The following is a 19,433-nucleotide window of genomic DNA, read 5'->3' as shown; positions in this document are numbered from 1 at the left end:
TGGTTTGGAAACTCGCAGTTTCGTCGGTAGATCTCACCAGTACCGGCAAGCATGCAGGATAAACGTTAACTCGGGGGAGCTCGGTAGCAAGATCAAGATACCAAATGATGGAAATAAATAATGTACAATAAAGAAACGTATGTACATCACAATTTCCCGGACTATCACATGTAGCAAGATAAACCCCCACAAAATGTCGCTTCAAACGAAAATGATGATCATCCCTTCGATCAGACATAAGGGATACATAGGTCATAGCTCAAACACATAGGTAGTGATACATTTACAGCATATCGTTACAGTACTGGTATCACGCTGTGATAAACCAAGTTAGATTGTGTAAGAGACTGATTGTCTTAGATCATTAGAAAGTGTATAGAAAACTTGTGATTTTGGGACAGCTCTTTTTATAGGATGTGGGTGGCCCTTAAAAGGGCCGGGATTTGTTCGTTTGTCCTCGGAATCACTTCTTCTTGGGCAGGAGCACGGCGTGGATGTTGGGCAGCACACCTCCCTGGGCAATTGTCACACCACCCATCAGCCTGTTCAGCTCCTCGTCGTTACGGACGGCCAGTTGAAGATGACGCGGGATGATCCTGGTCTTCTTGTTGTCACGGGCAGCGTTGCCGGCCAACTCAAGCACCTCGGCGGTTAGGTACTCCAGCACGGCGGCCATGTAGACCGGGGCGCCGGCGCCGACACGTCCAGCATAGTTGCCCTTGCGCAGGAAACGGTGCACACGGCCGACAGGGAACTGAAGCCCTGCACGGGAAGAACGGCTCTTTCCCTTGCTCCTCTTCTTGCCCTTACCACGTCCAGACATTTCGACACTATTGATGTGCTTTCAACAAAGTTGCTCAATATGAAAATGTCGTTAACGCTACATCATTCACGTCCTCTTTTATACAGCCCGCTGGATCCAAATACTCTGGATCTAATAACCAATCATTGCACTGCCCTGACAAATAGCCAATGGGAGAGAGGAAAGGCATTTTTCACTGAAATCACCCACCCAATCAGCTCCTTGCTATAATGTGATCCCTAACAGGTCAAAACGATGTCATAAAAATTTGCATATTATGTTACCAAAAGATGTCTCATTCCCGTTGGCCAATAGCATCGCTCATAGTCTACAGCAGCCAATCACAAAGGTAATATCGAAAGTTTTAACCAATGATCGTAAAGATGTATTTTGAGTGTCTTCTTAATCGTAAAATTTGCATAATTGTTGACGGAGGCAATAAAAGGCAAGCACATGACGATGTTATCATCTTATAATTCACTCACTCACTCATACATTGATTGATCTTGAATGATGGCGCCAAAGTCCGGGAAAGGAGCTAAGAAGGCTGGCAAGGGACGCCCAATGGGCAAGGGTGGCAAGAACAGGAGGAGGAGGAGAAAGGAGTCCTTCGGTATCTACATCTACAAGGTGCTCAAGCAGGTGCACCCCGACACCGGTGTCTCCAGCAAGGCCATGGGCATCATGAACTCCTTCGTCAACGATGTCTTCGAGCGTATCGCCGGCGAGGCTTCCCGCCTGGCTCACTACAACAGGCGCTCCACCATCAGCAGCCGGGAGGTCCAGACCGCCGTGCGACTCTTGCTGCCTGGCGAACTCGCCAAGCACGCCGTCAGCGAGGGCACCAAGGCCGTCACCAAGTACACCAGCTCCAAGTAAATCAACATCTACAAGACCTACCACACCGGCCCTTTTTAGGGCCACCCAATTCTAAGAAAGGACTGTGTCATTCACACACAATATTGTCTGTATCATCTTGAATGAAAAATCGCACAATGTAAATACCAACGTTGCAACCGATTTTGCAAATGACAATCAGTTTTTCGGACGGGAAATAGTATTGACTTTATAATATGGACGTTCCTGTGAAACATAATATGGCAAATTTTGTTATGACAATTTTGCGGACGTGTTAGAAGCCAGACGAACGTTTTTGTTACATTTTCATACAGAACGATTATTGTTTGTCGCTGTTACTGTTTCACTTAACACAACGCAATCTTAGTTATCCCATAGTCTTGGTAAAGTTATCCATCATAGTGTAACCTAACAGGCATCATCGTTTTGCCTACTAGTAACTTTATTTCTCTCACAAGATATGGTGTAAAGTGTGCCTGTCAGTATGTACAGAGGTCATTTCACAGCGGCCAGACAGTGTGTTGACCTTTAAGCCTAGGTTACACATAGCCGAACATGGCCCCCGAACGCTAGCCGACTCGGGTCGGCGGTAGTTCGGGAGCAGTCTGACCAGTTTTGGGGCCACGCCTATCTTTGGCGCCGAACATGCGCCGATCATCTCCTAACCAGTACACGAATTACTCCCGAATGGGCCCCGAATGCTTTCTAGCTTACTCCCAACCATCCCGACCTCTAGCCGCAGACTGCCGAATCTCTCCTGACTAAACCCCGACCGATTGCAGACCCTCTCTCGAATTTAAATGGACATATTCAGCGACTTTCAAAAGAGGGGTCATTTGCGGTTTTAATTAAAATAATCCATTCTATTATGTTGTTAACATCACCGAGAGATCGAATTCGGATCATGGCTAGCTTTAATACTGCTTTTAGTGTTCTTCTTTGTTTTTGGTCGTGTGAAGGTCGGGGGTGATTCGCCCACGTTCCGATAGTAGTCACTTGGTTGAGAATTAGTTAGCAGAGATTTGTCTACGGCCTTGGGGTGAGTTATGGGTAGGTTGGAAACTAGTTGGGAGTAAGTCAGTAGTGTTTCTGGCGTGGTTAAGGTTCTAATTTTACTACAGACTCAATCCCGAATACCAGCCGAGCACTAGCCGACCGCGCCGAACACCAGCCGACCCATTTCAGACCCTACGTCCAGAGCCGAATTTCAAAACATTCGGCTGGCGCAGCCGAACACCAGCCGACTCAGCCGAACGCCAGCCGACTCGGCCGAACGCCAACCGAGCTAGCTCCCGAATCACTCCAACCATGGTCGGGGGAGAGTCGGGAGGCCATGTTCGGCTATGTGTAATCTAGGCTTGACCTTTATGGTAGCATGGGCGGCTATGGCCTGGCGTTCTCAATACGTATGTAATGTACCTATCTGAAGAAGTCAAATATATTACTGGCATTTTGCCTTATTTTCTTCAGGGCAGGGCAGGATATAGACATCAATTACTGATTATCAGGATAACTTAACTAAGACACAGAATACAATATAGGTAGAAAATAGGAATAGTTTTATTTTCTGTTCAAATACAATCTAAAGTTCTCTTTCCCAACCAAATATTAAAATGTTCCTCTTGTATCCAAAGTCTACTAATAACCAAAGTTGCTACCCTGTTCCATCACAAGTTGCTATCTAGGCACAGTTAGCACAGAGGTTTAAACAAGTGTAGACTTAGACCATTACAAACTGTATGGTTAGAATCAACAGATTGTACCTTTTCATAGTCTCTTATCAGTCTAACATTACACACAAGTATCGATCTGCACATTTTTTCTTTACTTCCATTCCATTAGACAGCTGAAATGCAACTAAACTCAAGGCACCATGCACTCATGGTTATCAGTTGAACATCAGTATCTCTTGTCAAAACTATCGAATTGACAGTGTTGGTAAAATTTGTGAGACTGTAACACAGACAGTATTGCCCTTTTGTGTTGTAGAGAGGTGATTTGCCAATGTTATGATGGTTCATTGCATTGCACAGACTACATACATATGATGCAAATCATAATACTGTAAGAAAAGAACAGGATGTGTGGTACCCATGCAAACAAAACTATACATCACAATACCACTGTGTAAAGGGATGTACAAGAACATACAAATTCCGATTTAACTTACAGGTCATGGCTAGATATGATACAAACTATATTTCCACAGTAAGAAACAGAACATACACTACAACACACACTATACAAGGAGCATGTTAGTTTGTGATTAGGATTTAAAAAATCATCTGCTTGTACAGCATTGTCAAAACTACAGGAAAGATCACTACCTTATTTATCAATCATAGATTGAGTCTGAGGTTAGAAAAGAAAGGACATATTCAAATATTGTCAAAGATCTTAATCTTTACAATTCTTTACAAAGGTTAATATCTAAAATGTACACAATAAAATGTTATTGAGTCGGTCGATGTCACAACAGCCTGAAGATAATCTTGATGTGGTAAAGTTAACTCATTCATAAGTTAAATAAATACTAATTTGATAGCTATGCCCAGTCAGGCATATGAACTGTTATTATGGTATGTACTACAACTTCAAATTCTGATGTCAATGATATCCTGGAATGGGCAGTATCTAATTTCAGACAAATCAACTTTAATATATGCTGCATTCTCTGCACAAAACGGTTTAAAATTTTCCAGATTTATAAGGAAGGCAATACAGGTGAAATGGAATGTATCAAGTAACTTCAAGCAGCAGCCAACTAGATTTATGCCTAGAAAAGCCATTGGGAAAATTTTGGCCAATTTTCTCCAAAAGTTAGCATTTAAACTGCCACAAGAAGAAAACTAGTCTAAACTATTGAAGGCACTTGTGAATTGCTAGCAAACATCGGCTGATTTGGAAGAGGATATAGCTAAGATAGCATTGATTAACTATGGATTGTGGGAGACATTTATTTTCTTCACAGAACAAAATAATTTGATGATAACATGATTTTTGGCTGGAAAAAATTATCAATCTTTCAAATATGACACCTATATCATTCCCACCATTTCATTAATTTTTCTATAGGTGTGTGAATCTGCCTATAAACATTGTCAAATTTGTTAAAATTAAGACATAAACATTTAACCTCTAGAGTCAGAGGAACTACGGTTTAGTTGAAGGTGTTTAGTATCTGCGGTGCTTGTCGGTACTTCGCGGGAGAGCGTGCCCGGCGACTGCGATGTTAGCCTTGCGGTAGGCGGGGATGGTGGGACCTCTGGAGTCAGAGGAACTAGGGTTTAGTTGAAGGTGATTAGTATCTGCGGTGCTTGTCGGTACTTCGCGGGAGAGCGTGCCCGGCGACTGCGATGTTAGCCTTGCGGTAGGCGGGGATGGTGGCCTTCTGGCGGATGGGGGGCGGCTGCAGCTGGGGGGTACTGGCAGCGGAGGAGTCGGAGTAGGTAGGTCCTGGGAAAACAACAACATGATGAGCAATGTTTAAAATCAATCAACAACATAGTTCATTACTACAGTCAACCAGTAAAATAACAACGGACTCACTTTGGAGTACAGTACTTTTGCAATGCTAAAGTTGTTTTGTCAAGTTGTTCAAAATAAAACAAATAATTGCTGTTAAATGAAAAGATTCTCCTTATACCAAGTGATGCAAAAGTGTCCTTAGCTACATGTACCAACCTGACACGGATACAAACTTACAAACTGTACAAAACTAAGTGATGTTACAGTAATACTACAGTTGCAAAACTGAAAACTCCAAGTGCATGTAAGACGATTCTTACCTCTATACCTCTTCTGCACAGAGAGGCCTTTGCCCTTGTCTGCCCCACTCTGGAAGACTGTAGTTGGGGGAGTGCTGACTGGTTCCAGCGTCCGCAGGTCCCCTTCTCCTGAAGAAAAGACAAAACATTTTCACAAATGGAAGTTAACATCGTAATGTTGCACAAGATTCAAGTTGCAGCGTTTGGAACAGACACAAAAAGCATTCCAACCTTCAAAGTTCCCATAACATTGTGGCACTTCAATAGCGAAGAAAAACATTGCAGAAGGGCACACTTAAGAAAACTGTAATAAGTTTCTTACCTGTATGGTGGTTGACCGGAAACTTAACACGCCCGCCATACCGTGCAGGGTCTGAGTAGTTCCCATTGGAGTGACGGATGCTGCGCATCTTTTGTCTCGTTCCCACTGGCACTTTCCCTGCTTTATTCTATAACAATGGGAAAGAAGGAAGACTTGTAAAAACATCCAGGGGTATTTTTTTTACATGCAGATGGAATTTTGTTTGGAAATGCGACGGCTCCCACCGTTGAGTCGTTCGGTGCCAGGCTGAAGGCCTGCCCGCCTTAGCCCGGGACCTCAACTCCCCCCCTACTTTGCCCCTGAAGGGGTTATTTGGGGGCAACACCCTATGTAGATGTAGATGGAATAATCTTTGATGCTGTCATTTACCAGTGCAATCAGAATTTTGTCAACATCAGCATGTGTTTTTTGTGTAGGATACAAGTTAAATACGTGAAATTTTGAAATTTCCAAAAGCCAAAACATCACCATCAACTCACCTTGTCATCAGAAACCTCGTGAGACTTGGTTCTCCTACGGGCTTGTCTGTCTAGACTCTTCCTGTCGTTACGGCGAGGTTTCGCAATCCTCGGCACAAACACCGGAGGAGGAGATTCCTCGCGCTTGCTGCTGGCCTTTTCATCAAACAAGTTCTCCTCGCTAACAGCGTGCCTCATGGCAGGCGTTAGAGGATTGGACCTGACCTCATCAATTTGTTTTAACTGCCGAGTGTCGTCCCTGAGAGAATTAAGAGAAGCTGTGGTCTTGCCATAATCAAGGGTGAGAATATCTGGAGCGTGTGTGCTTACTCGTGACCGCCGACGAGCAGCAATGGCGTTAATGTTCTTTGTTTTCTTTGCCACTTCGATGATATCGTCCGGTGATGTCACTATCCCGAGTGGAGGTTCAGGTGAGTCACTGGTGCGGCTATTGCTCCGACTGCTGATGCTGACCAGGCTCTCTAGTTTTGTAACACTGTCCGAATGGGTCGGACTTAAGGCCACTTGGTTATCATGCGCTGCTTGCCGCAGCATCCTTGATTGAGGACTTGCTTTGAAAACCTTTGACGGAGTGTCCCTCTCACTCAAGTCCTTTGTCGATGCATTTCTAGATTTTATCTTCGTGGGTGAAGCACTGGAATGTTCGTCGTCCAACGTGCCAAGCTTATCGTCATATTCCTCAAAGTCCTGAAGCTTCTGAGTGAGGAATGACATTTTTGCCTGGTAGCTCTGTAGAGTGTGCAGCTGCGTGTGGCTGAAGGAAGCGTCCAGGTCCTGAGTGTACACCTCGTACAGTTCCTCCAGCTCCAGAGGAATGGGTAAGTTGTGCATCTCGATCAGTTCCCGCTGCATGCGGATTATCTCGTCCGCCACGTTCTTGTGCTGCTCGTACCTCGCGATGACCAAGTCCTTCTGGCGGAGGAAGTTTTCTTGAAGCAGTGTTTTGGACTGCATCTCTGTGTTTTCGATCTCCAGCTCATGGACTTTACACAGGAGCATGAGGATTTCCTTCTGGTCCTCGTTGTTGATCCGTTTGGGAAGAAGCTCTTCCAGTTTCCTCCCTTTGCTCTGGATGAGACTGAGCTTCTCCTGCAGCTGGAGCTTCAAGTTGGAGGCTTTCTTCTGCTCCTCCATGAGCTGCTGCAGCTCATCCTTAGCGTGGAGCACCTCCGGAGGCTCAGAGGAGGAGTCACTGTGAGAGGACTGTTCCTCCGCTTCCTTCTCACTCTCTCCCTTCTCCAACTCTTTGTTGTCCTCAGTCTGCTTTTCCTTTTGCTTGTTTTGCTCCTGGTCCCATCTGTGGAGGTTACAGAAATGTTACATTAAAAATTTAGCAACCACAATAAGTTAATTCATTAATAGCTGTGGTACAGTTTATCCCACATCTGCAAAGTCTGAACAACACACTTCATTCAAGCCGTGGTGTATAAATATGGTACACTTTGTATGTTTTTACTTATATACTCATGAAACTGTACTGGAATTGATCTGTTTGCTACGTCTTCTCCATGCCATGGCTGTTCATTAAAAACAATCAGGTAGCACAACACTTGCACATGGGGCGGGGAATGTACATGTACTACAAGATCAGCGTTTGATCATCTACACATTCCAGATGTTGATAGGGCTAATTGACTGTACAAACCTGTACAAACCTGTACAAGTGACCACCTCTACATAAGGACCACAGGGCCAACGTGACCACTTTCTGGTGGTCCCATAGACAACTTTTCCCATCCACACAAGCATTAAGAATCCTGTCTATAGTGACCACCTGTCCACATTAATCAGTCCCCAAGTGGTCTTCTTATGCAGTTTTGTCTGTATGTCTATGAAGCAGTGTCCATGTGGTCTAACTTAGAGGTGATGGTTTTGATATGGGGCTGGGAATGTCCTAAAAGATCATCGTTTGCTCATCTATATGTTGACACATGGTTACTTGTCTGTATGTCTATAAAGAATGTGTTAAGTTAAGTTAGTTTAAATCCTCCCACACCATAATTGATGTATAGGGCGGTGCATATCTCCGTTTCATAGCCCTGGGCCACACTGTGGTGCAATCACTGTACCAGGGGGCTAGTCCACTGGCAGTGAAGTGTGTTTAACTTCCATACTGTTTCAGAAGTATGTACAGTTTTTATAAAGTCTTTGGTATGACTCAATGCACCTCTTGTCCAGAGGTGTCCTATGTGGGGCTTGAACCCCAGTCCTTCTGGTCCAAGTAATTTGAACCAGATGTGGCAGAGTAGCAGAGGCGCAGACCACTACACCACAGGGACACCCCATAAAGAATGTGTACTCACTCTGAGATGGTGAGCATGTGTCTGGAGGTGTCCATCTGTATCTCCAGCGTGGTGTTCTCCAGCTCCATCAGGCTGCGCCGGATCTCCATCTGCTCGTGGAAGGCCGACACCAGCTGTTCCCGCAGGCGCACCATCTCCTTCTTATCTGACCTGCTCGCCTCGAGCTGGACCTCGGCTGCGCGACAAAAACAACACCGCAAACGTCAAGAAGGGAGAAAAGGGAAAATTTTTTCAGCGTACTACCAAGTTCTCCTCTGATTCACACCAGTATACTGTACAACTACCAGCCTCTAAGTCAGTCTACAGTAACAGCTTTTTTCCACGAACTGCAAAACTCTGGAATTCCCTCCCAGCTTACTGCTTTCCCCCCGAATACAACCTACAAACCTTCAAAACAAACACACACTGCTGTCTCTCACCTATGCCAGTCATTACTTCAATGCCGAGAAGTGGCCTCTTACGGCCTTGCATTGAGCAAGATCGTTAAAAAGAAAAGAAAAAAAACTCAGCCTGCAAGATTGTCTTAACGAACAGAAGTCAGGAAACAATCACTTCAATAAGGTATACTCCATAAGACATGCATCAAATAAAATGACTATGAAAGCTGTTGCTGACAGTCCTGGACTATAATGAAAGAGAACATTTGATGTCTCAACATCTAATGCTCATTCTGCTGGAGAAGTCGATAGATGTCAGAAACAGACACCAACACACAGATATAGGGCTACCTACGTGGACAGTTGCTAAGCAAAACTGGCAAAACAAATGAAAAAACAGCGTAAATCATGCTTCAGAGGGAATGATTTGATTACTTGACGCAGGATGAAAGGATGAAGCATTGCCCTTGTCAGAAAGAGTGCTACGGGACAAAGCAGCGACGATCAATAATAGATGACTGTGCCATTTGTTGCCTGATTTTAATTACTGATTGCTCCCTTGGCTGCTTTCAATCTTATCTCTTTTCACACTCTTTAGCCAATAGCAGGCCTGCTTCTCTTGTCATCTTTCCATGGGCTGGTGTCAAGAACACGTCTAACATATAATTCTTTGATTACAGCATGGAAGCCTACGTGACAAAAGACCATATTGTAGTACTATGATAATTTTAGCTATGTCTCATTTCAAAGTCCTCAATAGGAAGTTTTGTTTTGGAAAGTTTCCTTATCAGTGATATATATACTGCAATGACAGTGCTGAATTGATGCAGGGTTTACAGGTTTCACATAATACACAACATATGCATATCTTATCCACACTTGCATATTGTGGAACTGTTGCAAGGGTCTGGGCGGCTGCCATTTGGCGCCACCAGGCGACCTCAATACGACCTTCCCCAACCGAAGTCAGGTACCCATTCAGTGAGGAAAGTTGTGTAAAGTGCCTTTCCCAAGGGCACAAGGTCGGTGACGTGACAAACTCTTGGTTCTGAGCCGAACGCTCTGCCGTTGCGCCACACAACCCCATTTTGTGGTCTTATGTTAAACTTAATATGTAACAGGGACTATCATGCAGCAGTGATAGCACCACACCAACTGCTCAGCCTATGGGTCGCGACCTTTTAGCCTAGTGGTTAGAGTGCATGAGGTTATGATCCGGAGCTTGATGGATCGAACCCCGGGGCCGGCAGTTTATGTTACTCCCTTTCGGTGTTTCACTTACACTGTATCTCCTTGATCCTGGACCTGAGCTGCTGTCCCTGGGACAGCTCCTTCTTCACCATCTCCTGCTCCTCGATCTTCAGCTTCAGACGAGAAATCTCCTTCCGCAAGTCTGAGATGATGGCCGTGTATTGCGCAATATGGTACGAGACGTTCATCAGATTTCTTTTCACCTATCAGAGGACAAAGGATGACATAACATTTTACTTAACAATATGTAAAAATCAAGAATCCCAGTGCATTTCCGTGTTTTAGGTAGTTTCTGCTATCAATACTGCAAAACATACTACAAGCAAAGCTAAAAAAGTCAGTCATCTTGAATCCCAACAAGCAACCTTCAGCTGGTTCTTTATTGGTCAGAAATTACCCATGCAATGGTAGCCAGTGCTGAATTGCTGCAGGGTTTACAATCACATACTTCGTAATACACAACAGATGCATATTTGCTCCACACTTGCACTTTGTGGAACTGTCGCAAGGGTCTGGGAGGCTGCCATTCGGCACCAGCAAGTGACCTCAATACGACCTTCCCCAACTGAAGTCAGGTACCCATTCATACCTGGGTTGACCAAGGACATTATATATATATATAATGTCCTTGGGTGGACTTCTTCGGCTGCAAACTTAACCTAAACCAAAAACATGTTAATACGCAACTTCTGAGGACTTGTGTATACACATAAGTTCCTTACCCTTGTCTTGATATTCTTTGCTCTGTCTGCATACAGCAGGGTGTTTCTGGACTCATCAAAGGAGGTGCTGGCTGGACTGATGTGAGCGATCATCACAGTCTTACAGTTGCCTCCCAGGGCATCCTTCAGCAACCTGGTCAGCTTACTGTCGCGGTAGTTCACGTACGCTCTCCCTCCCTTCTCACATAACGCATTGATACAGTTGCCGAGCGCCAGCAGAGAGCGGTTGATGTGAGCACCTTCTTTCATTCTTTTTCCACGGTTCTGAAAAGGAAGAAACGGCCATGTCACAAAGGTCATCCTATACCTATAGTATAGAACTATTTGTTACTAACAAATTTCACTTACAATTGGGTGACAATTTGTGTTTTAAATGATAGGTGTAATGCTTAAACCAAATTGTCTGCCATTGTAAAATAACAAGTCGTGTGTATATATGTATCAGGTGTCTTATTAATTTTAAATCAGCCTAATTGCCAAGTGGATTTGAACTTCAAAGCTTGGGCCACCTTAAGCCATTCCAGAGTGTGGGTGCTAGCCGTGGTTATGATTGGATTAGGCCACACCAATTTATTTTCTTGGTTAACGGAATAAAAAAATTAAAAAAATGCTAGATTGGAAAAACAACATGAAAACAGAATCTCAGAGGAATTTTTTTACTTTGGTGCACACAGCATCAGGGAGTGAACAGGGTCAGGTGCAAGTTTTCACCCCAGCTTTCTGTTTTCATGATCTTTTTGTTGCTAAAATTAAAAATAAAAATCCGTTAACCAAGAAATTAAATTGGTGTGGCCTTATCATACACAGTGTGTAAGTTTCAACAACAGTGCCAGGTATGACTTTAAACCAGGGACTGCCTAAGTCTGTCCTACCCGTTTCTGCTGTCTGCGTTTGTTCAGCTGCAAACATATTCCATAACATGCTTGTGTTAGTAGAAAGTTCAGTGTTGGTGAGTAGAATCTGATAATGGATGAAAAAAGTGTCCAGAAAATACAAATTCTGATATAATTGTGAATTGATGCACAACCATCCTTGATTCAAAGTGATGATCTGATCAATCTATAGTCTACTTATAGGTGGGGAAAGTGGATATGCAACACCAGTCACATGAGAATGTTTATGGGAATGTAGTAAACAAGGCACCTATTTTTCATAGAGTTCACTGATAACTGTGTGCAGGTTTCCACACACTTCTCAGTGTTCTCACCAGGATTTTTTCACAGCATAGGGGTCAGGTACAGAAGGCCAACTTTGCGCGGCGCAAGTCAATCACGGAGTGCCAAAGACATGACAACGGTTGGGAGTCTGGCATCTTCCCGCACAAAATTTTGAAGTTCATAGCTAAATAAGACACTTATTTCCACCATTTTGAGGGATAAATTTTGTGAAGTTAAGTTTTTATTCTGTCACATCCTCATTCTAAAGCCAAATATGAACTCTTTATAAGATTTATGAACTTCAAGGTTCTTCCCAGAAAGAAACACCCCTATGCTCATTGAAACACAGCATCGGGGTCCAGATCACAGCATCGGGGGCCCCTATGATGAAAAGGCCTGGCGAGAACACTGCTTCTGAAATAGATCCTAGTTGACCTACTTTAATGGGACAGTAAACCTGGTAGAACAATCACACAACTCTCACAGTACAGCACTATGGAAAGGGAAGGAAAGTGATCTCGAACCAGTTAAGGTCAAATGATCTCAATGAACAGATGAGCTAATCTTCCACTGGTTGTGACAGAGAAGACAGACGCTATATACAGTATTTACACGTTCATTGTATTCGGGAAATTCCCCTAGCTCTTTTCGACAAGCACAATGAACAGTGGACCACGGCTTAACGTCCCGTCCTAAGGACTGCGACCCTTTCCGGTAGTGTGCATGTCGGGTGAGCAACACAGTCGGGATTGAACCCGGGGCTTCTAGCTCCAGAGGCAAGATCGCTAACCATTGGAGTTGGACTATGCACGCTACGCTATGGAGAAACAACATTAAGAATTCCAACAGCACAATGTTTATCTAGAGGATACTGACCTGGGTTTGAGCCGCCCTCTCGGACCCCGCCAAGTCGATCATGTACAGCTTGCCTACCCGCACTTCCTGCGTCGTGTTGCGGACGCGGGAACGCTGCTTGACGGTGACCTGCAGCACAGCGTGTGAGCGGGAAGATGTCTTGTTCGCCTTGGTGGGTTCCTGGGTACGCTGCTTGTTGCCTTGCTGTAGGAGCTCCATCACCTGTCGGAGATCATACATGTACATTACATAGAAGTTTTACACACTGATTGGGGGTGTCCCTGTGGTGTAGTGGTCTGCACTTCTGTCTCTCACCACATCTGTTTCTAATTACTTGGACCAGAAGGACTGGGGTTCAAGCCCCAGGTAGGACACCTCTGGACAAGAGGCGTATTGAGCCATACCAAAGACTTTATAAAAATGGTACATACTTATGAAACAGTATGGAAGTTAAACACACTTCACTGCCAGTGGACTAGCCCCCTGCTACAGTGATTGCACCATAGTGTGGCCCAGGGCTATGAAACGGAGATGGGCACCGCCCTATACATCAAAAATGGTGTGGGAGGATTTTAACAACTTAACTTGACAAACTGATTAGAACCCTAGGGTAAGCTAAAACTTGGTACAGTACAAGGTGGAAAATACAGTCTGCTGCATATTTGTAAACATGCATGCACAGGAATATATATTTTCGTACCTCCTTGGTAGATTTGGCGTTGACCTCCGACAGCCCGGTGACCTGCACCCCCTTCGTGTCCTCCCGGAGTTCCAAGTATCCTGACTCAGGGTTCAGGAGGTCACGGATCATCTCATTATAGATCTGGGGTGGGACAACAAGACAAAGTCACGTTAGCAGACTGACAATAACGAAGTAGCGGGTACATTTGTGATGGAGAGACTTAAGAAGATCACTTTTCAAATAGAGAACTACAAGAATTCAAGAAGGTGTGCAGTGACAAATGTTTGGTAATAACACTTCTCAAAAAGACATGTACACATGTAACTCACAGGCACCCAAGTGACAACGAAACATTTTGGACATGGCATACATGTAGGTCATCTTAAAAGGTCCCTGTTCCTGTAACGTCTATGCTAACAGCAATATGATATCCTGGGGGTCCTGAACTTTGGAATAAACTCCCCACAGAACAAACAAAACTCACTGCCCTATCGACCTTTAGAAATAGACTTTAAGAATGGAATTAGGACTGACACCGAGTTTTTAAAATTGCATATTATTGTGATCATTATGTATTATGTCTGTGCATTGTATTTGTATCCAGGGAGCCTGAAAAACAGGTCAAGAGACCTGAGTGTGTCCGCTGGCTAAATGAATAAATGAAAAAATGAATGCACCTCTAGGTAAGACATGGAGACTTGGTACACCATGTTTTCACTTGTCCTGTGCATCTCTTCAAACAGGTCGTTGAGTGACCTCGCCATCACACCAGGCTCGTGCTCTGTTCCCAGCATGGTGTAGGTTTTACCAGCACCTGAAAGAAAAGGCAAGGAAATTGCAGTACGCAGATGGAGATGGTTAGGACGTGTTTGCCGAAGGCCACAAAATAGCTTAACAAGAGTAGCTCTTAGATGGTCACCGCAGGGTAGAAGATCAAGAGGAAGACCAAGGGAGACGTGGAGACGCTGTATGGAGAGAGAACTCAAGAGAAGAGGCCTCTCCCTAAACGAAGCCCCCAGCCTTGCGGCTGACCGTCAAAGATGGAGGGATTTCCTAGAGCCTCAAGAGCCACTAGGCCCAGAAGAGGACTGAGTGAGTGAGTGAAAGAAAAGGACACCGTGTAGTAACTGCACAGGACAGTACGTACATGTGAGAGCTGTGGCCATTCCTAGTCCCCACTCTCATCATAGTCATGAGCATTTAATTTCAAGCAATACTTCATTTTTACGACAGCCAACGAAAGGGTATGTCACCCCGTAAAAAGGGTGGTATAACCCTAAGCAAGGGGCTGTGCATGTACTACTACTACTAATACTTCATAAACCCAACACACTTATCGAGAAGAGTTGAGCAGGGAGCTTGGAAAAAAACGCTAGCCGTGGCAAAGCTGTATTGCACTATTAATGAAAAAGCAGCACACAAATTATCTTGCTCAGTGTCACTGATGAAAGAAGTGAATACTACTTGAAACGTCTGACTATTTTCAAAATCATATCCAGTTGCTTGAGTAACTGCTATTTGCCGTATCTTATTACCTGGATGCCCAACCTTCATCGACGAAGCGGTACACTCCGTCTCATGCTTTATAATTTGAGTTCGAAATGATTTCATACGTTTCATACTTTAGTGGTCATCCCAAACAACAAGAAAAAAAATCTGGTAAAGCATTGTACCTGTAGCACCATAGGCAAAGACAGTAGCATTGAATCCCTCAATGACACTCTCTATCAGGGGCCGGGTGGTGTGGGCATAAACTTCCTCCTGTATGACATGAAAGAGTGACAAAAATGTTCAAACACTGAGCCATAGGTGCATCCTACATCATTCCAAACAATGTAGTACAGTGTATGTCATACAGTAACAAAAACACACACACAATATATACTCATGGTTTAATATGCTGCAAAATACAGTAGAATGTGTTTTCATCTCAATACCTTTTGCAGTGTCATCATATACATGTAGGAATCTATCAATTGGATTGGCTGCAATTCCATTGCTAACTGCTAGATGCCTCTTTGCTACTGGGGAGTTGTATTGCGAACTAGACAAAATGATTCAAATTGTTTATAGCAGATTCTTTAATATTTAATGTTGTCTGATCTACATTTTGTACCTAGTATGACTCGTGTCTGGACTGCCAAGTTGTAAAAGAATCCTGATCTTTTCAGGGGCTTTTTCATCTGTTGAAGCCTGCTTGAGTGATCAGGGTCTCACTCTCACCTATTCAGTGTCAACACAATGCTCTTCCACGTGCTTTTGATTTTGCAAAATGCCATCTATTGAACCCTGGTGATAATGCCCTTTGGTTCACATTACGGAATTTCACTCAAGCATCCAACAGGGCATGTAGAACATGGAGACAAGGTAGTCTATGGGAAATGTAATACAGTAGCTGCCTCAGAAAAGGCTTTTTTCAGTTGTTTCTGAGAACTTGATCCCGTGAAATGTGTAGAACGTCATGGGAATGTTGTGTAAAGCAGCAGTAGTATCTAGTGCTCTTTGTCACGACAGCTTCACTATTCATTAGGAAAGAAAGGAATCCTTTGGATCGAGGTTCCTGTTGCGAACCCACTGTGACGAAAGAAACATTATATTATGTAATATAAGTCAGCTTTGGCTGCAAACATGGGCCCTTTGCTTGTTTTTATTGAATCACAGGCTGGAATTTTTATGGTTAATGCAATTAACTAAAACACAAATATCCAGCACTTTCCCAGGGGGATTGTTTAACATGTAAACATGGTGTGAACGAGGCCCAAGCATTATCATTCTAACTATAGCATGAGGAGTACCAAGCAAATCAATAACTCTTTCGAAATCAATTTTTGTAGTCCCAGACACGTACGCAACCATTCACTACATGTCTGAGGTTTTGAGCGGTGTCAACAGCATGATAAATGATATCTAGTCTGAGGTGGATTTGTCAGTGGACAATCGTCGCAGAACAGAATGGTCCCTTGGGATTTTTTGTTGTCCATCACAATGTTTTGTTCCCGTCTGTCTATATGTCTGCCTTTGGAACAAGAATGACAGACATGCATATTTTAGATGACAGATATTGTTAAAGACATGTATGTCGTGCTACTGTGAAAACTAGTCATCAACAACCTTCACCTTTCAAGAAATTATCACGTTGAAAATTATGTGAAATAAATCAAGTGTTTTTCTAAACCAAGAGGTCATGTGTATGCTTTGAATGAACTCCATCTTTAAAACTTGGGTCACTATGTTTTTTTCCACTGAGTATGTGAACATGTACTGTGTCTTAAATGCCAACATTTCAGACATGTTAGTACCTATACATGTAGAGGTCTGATGCTTACTACAGCTGGGACTGAGTTAGAATGCTGATGAATTTGCAGACCATTTCGTTTGAGTTTTAGGTCAGCTTTTCTTCTGGAGGTTAAGGTTAACAATTGTCTATAAATGTCAAGGTTGTACACGAATCCCGCCACACAGAAAAAGGGCAATCAATATATGGAATTGTAAAAGCGGATGAATGTCCATTAGTAAGTCAGTGTTCACCTTTCTGGGGACATTTTTTGATAGGAATTTCACACTTCAAGAGGCTAATGTGCGTAATGTGCAACTAACACTCACTTGAGTGGACCTGCCATCAAATGAGTAGTCAAACACATATTGCTTCTCCCGCGATCGATTCGCTCGTAGGATGTCGTCTGGATCCTCCTGGGGGTCCATCAGTACCACCATCTGTGGAGGGAAAAACATGGCGTAAAAAAACAACCCACCTGAACCTGGCTTGGGGGAGGAAACCTTTCGTAACTGCTAGCACGCAAAGGAGAAATTAAATGTCATCTTTTATTTTACCTTCCTCATACATGGAAGAATAATTATGCAGAACAGAAGTGGCATCTTGCATGATCATGTACTGTACTTTGTGAACTTGCTGGTGGCCATCCTTACACGATTTTCAATAAATAAAAAATAAATGTCATGGGCAGATGAATAATCTTTCCTCTGTAAATGATTTGGTACAGTTTATGTGTTATACATTTGGGGACTTAACAGAAAAATGGACATAATCCGTTTTCACGAGACAAAGATAATGGTATATGACAATTGTACAGTAATTGACAGTAATGTTAGTAATATCCACATTTTTCAACCTTTTTATTTTTTATCAAAGTTATAAGTTCCCAGTATATGATTATTGACAGTCCATATTGGTACCTATAGGGCACAAACAGACTCATTAAGGTTATGGTCATGGTGACAGTGGGAGTCACAATATATGCTTTTATCCTTCAGTGAGATGAAAATCAATGTAAGAGCAGATGTTACTATTCTCAACATGTACATGTAAGATACCTTAAGCCATGTGTCCTACCATTTTCCAACCAAATCTATTTCCAACACAGAAAAGTACCACCCCCAGCAGTAAAATTGTTAGTTTTAAGTGTTTCGAACATTCTCTAATGTCATGTACAGGAATCAAATTAAAGAACCCAACACCCGGTGTGCTTGGTCCGTAACACGAGCGGCAACGAGGTTGTAGTGAAATTGAAAAAAAGTGTTGTGTTTTGCCTCAGTCTGAGGTCGGCCACTTTACCTTTAAATTTCTATAGTAATCAATATCCAGTTTTCTTTTCCCAGGACCAGTTGTAGAACAGATGATGTCTTTAAAATGTGGGTTCTGTGAGCACATGACAGGGGAGGAAATCGGCAATGATTATACATTTAAATTAAACAGATTTTCAGTTTGTGCCATGAAATCTAATAGGCTATGCCTGGCAAGTGCTGTTTTCTTGGTAAATTATGTTGTCCATAGCAACCATCCGAAACAATCACCAGTCCCTGGCAACAGGCGAACACAGGCCTTGCTCTGAAGAACCCGATTAACCTGAAGACAGACCCCATTCACGATTCATCACAGCTGAGGTAAAGTAATAATAAAGGAAACACAGCAGCCTGATCAGGTCATGGAAACAATAAAAGCACTCAAGTCTTGTGGTTGCAAAACAGTCAGCCAACAACATAAATGCACAGCATGCAGATTCAGTGGTAGCATGTGCGTTTAGAATGATGTCTTTGCCGTACAGTTTAAATCAAAATTGTTGTGTTCGAATTCTATATAAGCACTGGTAAAAATCATCTCCTTAATACCTACTGAGATGGCTTTCATGTACTTATGTAATTGTTTACATGATGAGATTCTGACTGAAGCTTGTGAAATCTCTCAAAGCCATCTTAACCTTTAGCATGCTGAATTACTGTCAAAAAGGTTTAACCTGATGGTTATTACAAACATTATGGTTATTACGAACATAAATAAGTATACGTATACATTACAAACAATGTTACTGCTTTTATTGAATGTTGCTAGTACATGTCTTGTTACGTGGGATAAAAGAGGAATTAACACTATGACCCGAACAAGGCAATCAGCGATGGCAGACTTTCCCCCTTCACTGGTCTGAGACACACAGATAGACAGACAAATAGACAGACAACCTAAAACCAATACTTCACTCTCTTCACAGGTAGTCTCTACCAGACTAACCGCGCCGGCTATAAGGAGAACATTTGCCGGGGGACTTCGACCATGGAGGGTTTCATTCGCAGGCATAGGGTTGAAATATTTGACCCTCTGTCCGTAGCCGACTCCCTTCATACAATTGACTCTATTTTGCCAATTTCTACCATTTTCCCAGCGACCCGCGGAGGCTGGTAGAGCCTACTTCACAGGGGTGAAGAAAAATAGTCTGAGGTAAGCATCACTACCGGCAGAAATACCAGATGTCCACGCATCTGTCGGTTCTAACAACAGTTTTACTGCCCAACAGTAACAACCACATTCCAAAGAGTCCACAGTGTTGACCCTGTCCCAGGTTGTA

The 19,433-nt window shown here is 43.3% G+C and overlaps 3 protein-coding genes across 4 annotated transcripts in view; 1 reads left to right on the top strand and 2 right to left on the bottom strand.

Annotated features, from left to right (window-relative positions):
* Window positions 1-417: 417 nt before the first annotated feature.
* LOC136440882 (late histone H2A.2.2-like) lies at window positions 418-1,013 on the bottom strand. Its single transcript, XM_066437038.1, has one exon. The coding sequence runs from the start codon at window positions 821-823 to the stop codon at window positions 464-466; it is 360 nt and encodes a 119-aa protein (XP_066293135.1). The 5' UTR covers window positions 824-1,013; the 3' UTR covers window positions 418-463.
* Window positions 1,014-1,201: 188 nt separating this feature from the next.
* On the top strand, window positions 1,202-2,855 carry LOC136440881 (histone H2B, gonadal-like). Its single transcript, XM_066437037.1, has one exon. It carries the CDS (start codon window positions 1,313-1,315, stop codon window positions 1,679-1,681), a length of 369 nt encoding a protein of 122 aa, XP_066293134.1. The 5' UTR covers window positions 1,202-1,312; the 3' UTR covers window positions 1,682-2,855.
* Window positions 2,856-3,198: 343 nt separating this feature from the next.
* Window positions 3,199-19,433, bottom strand: part of LOC136440880 (kinesin-like protein KIF19) — a 33,019-nt gene continuing 16,784 nt past the window's right edge. Inside the window, exons 4-16 of one of the 2 annotated variants that reach the window (XM_066437035.1) lie at window positions 18,149-18,232; window positions 17,179-17,289; window positions 15,249-15,336; window positions 14,253-14,389; window positions 13,594-13,716; window positions 12,915-13,115; window positions 10,882-11,145; window positions 10,191-10,362; window positions 8,532-8,706; window positions 6,229-7,525; window positions 5,750-5,876; window positions 5,449-5,556; window positions 3,199-5,116 (exon numbers count right to left, since the gene is read on the bottom strand). In XM_066437035.1, the coding sequence (XP_066293132.1) occupies window positions 4,962-5,116; window positions 5,449-5,556; window positions 5,750-5,876; window positions 6,229-7,525; window positions 8,532-8,706; window positions 10,191-10,362; window positions 10,882-11,145; window positions 12,915-13,115; window positions 13,594-13,716; window positions 14,253-14,389; window positions 15,249-15,336; window positions 17,179-17,289; window positions 18,149-18,232 (3,042 nt within the window). In that variant the 3' untranslated portion in view covers window positions 3,199-4,961. The remainder of the gene's footprint in view (window positions 5,117-5,448; window positions 5,557-5,749; window positions 5,877-6,228; window positions 7,526-8,531; window positions 8,707-10,190; window positions 10,363-10,881; window positions 11,146-12,914; window positions 13,116-13,593; window positions 13,717-14,252; window positions 14,390-15,248; window positions 15,337-17,178; window positions 17,290-18,148; window positions 18,233-19,433) is intronic. The other variant, XM_066437036.1, reaches the window with a different exon arrangement.

Source organism: Branchiostoma lanceolatum, chromosome 8, assembly GCF_035083965.1.
Source record: "Branchiostoma lanceolatum isolate klBraLanc5 chromosome 8, klBraLanc5.hap2, whole genome shotgun sequence".
In the NCBI taxonomy this organism is placed as follows: Eukaryota; Metazoa; Chordata; class Leptocardii; order Amphioxiformes; family Branchiostomatidae; genus Branchiostoma; species Branchiostoma lanceolatum.
Note: the sequence above shows the minus strand (reverse complement) of the source record. Positions and strands in the feature narration are given on the sequence as shown.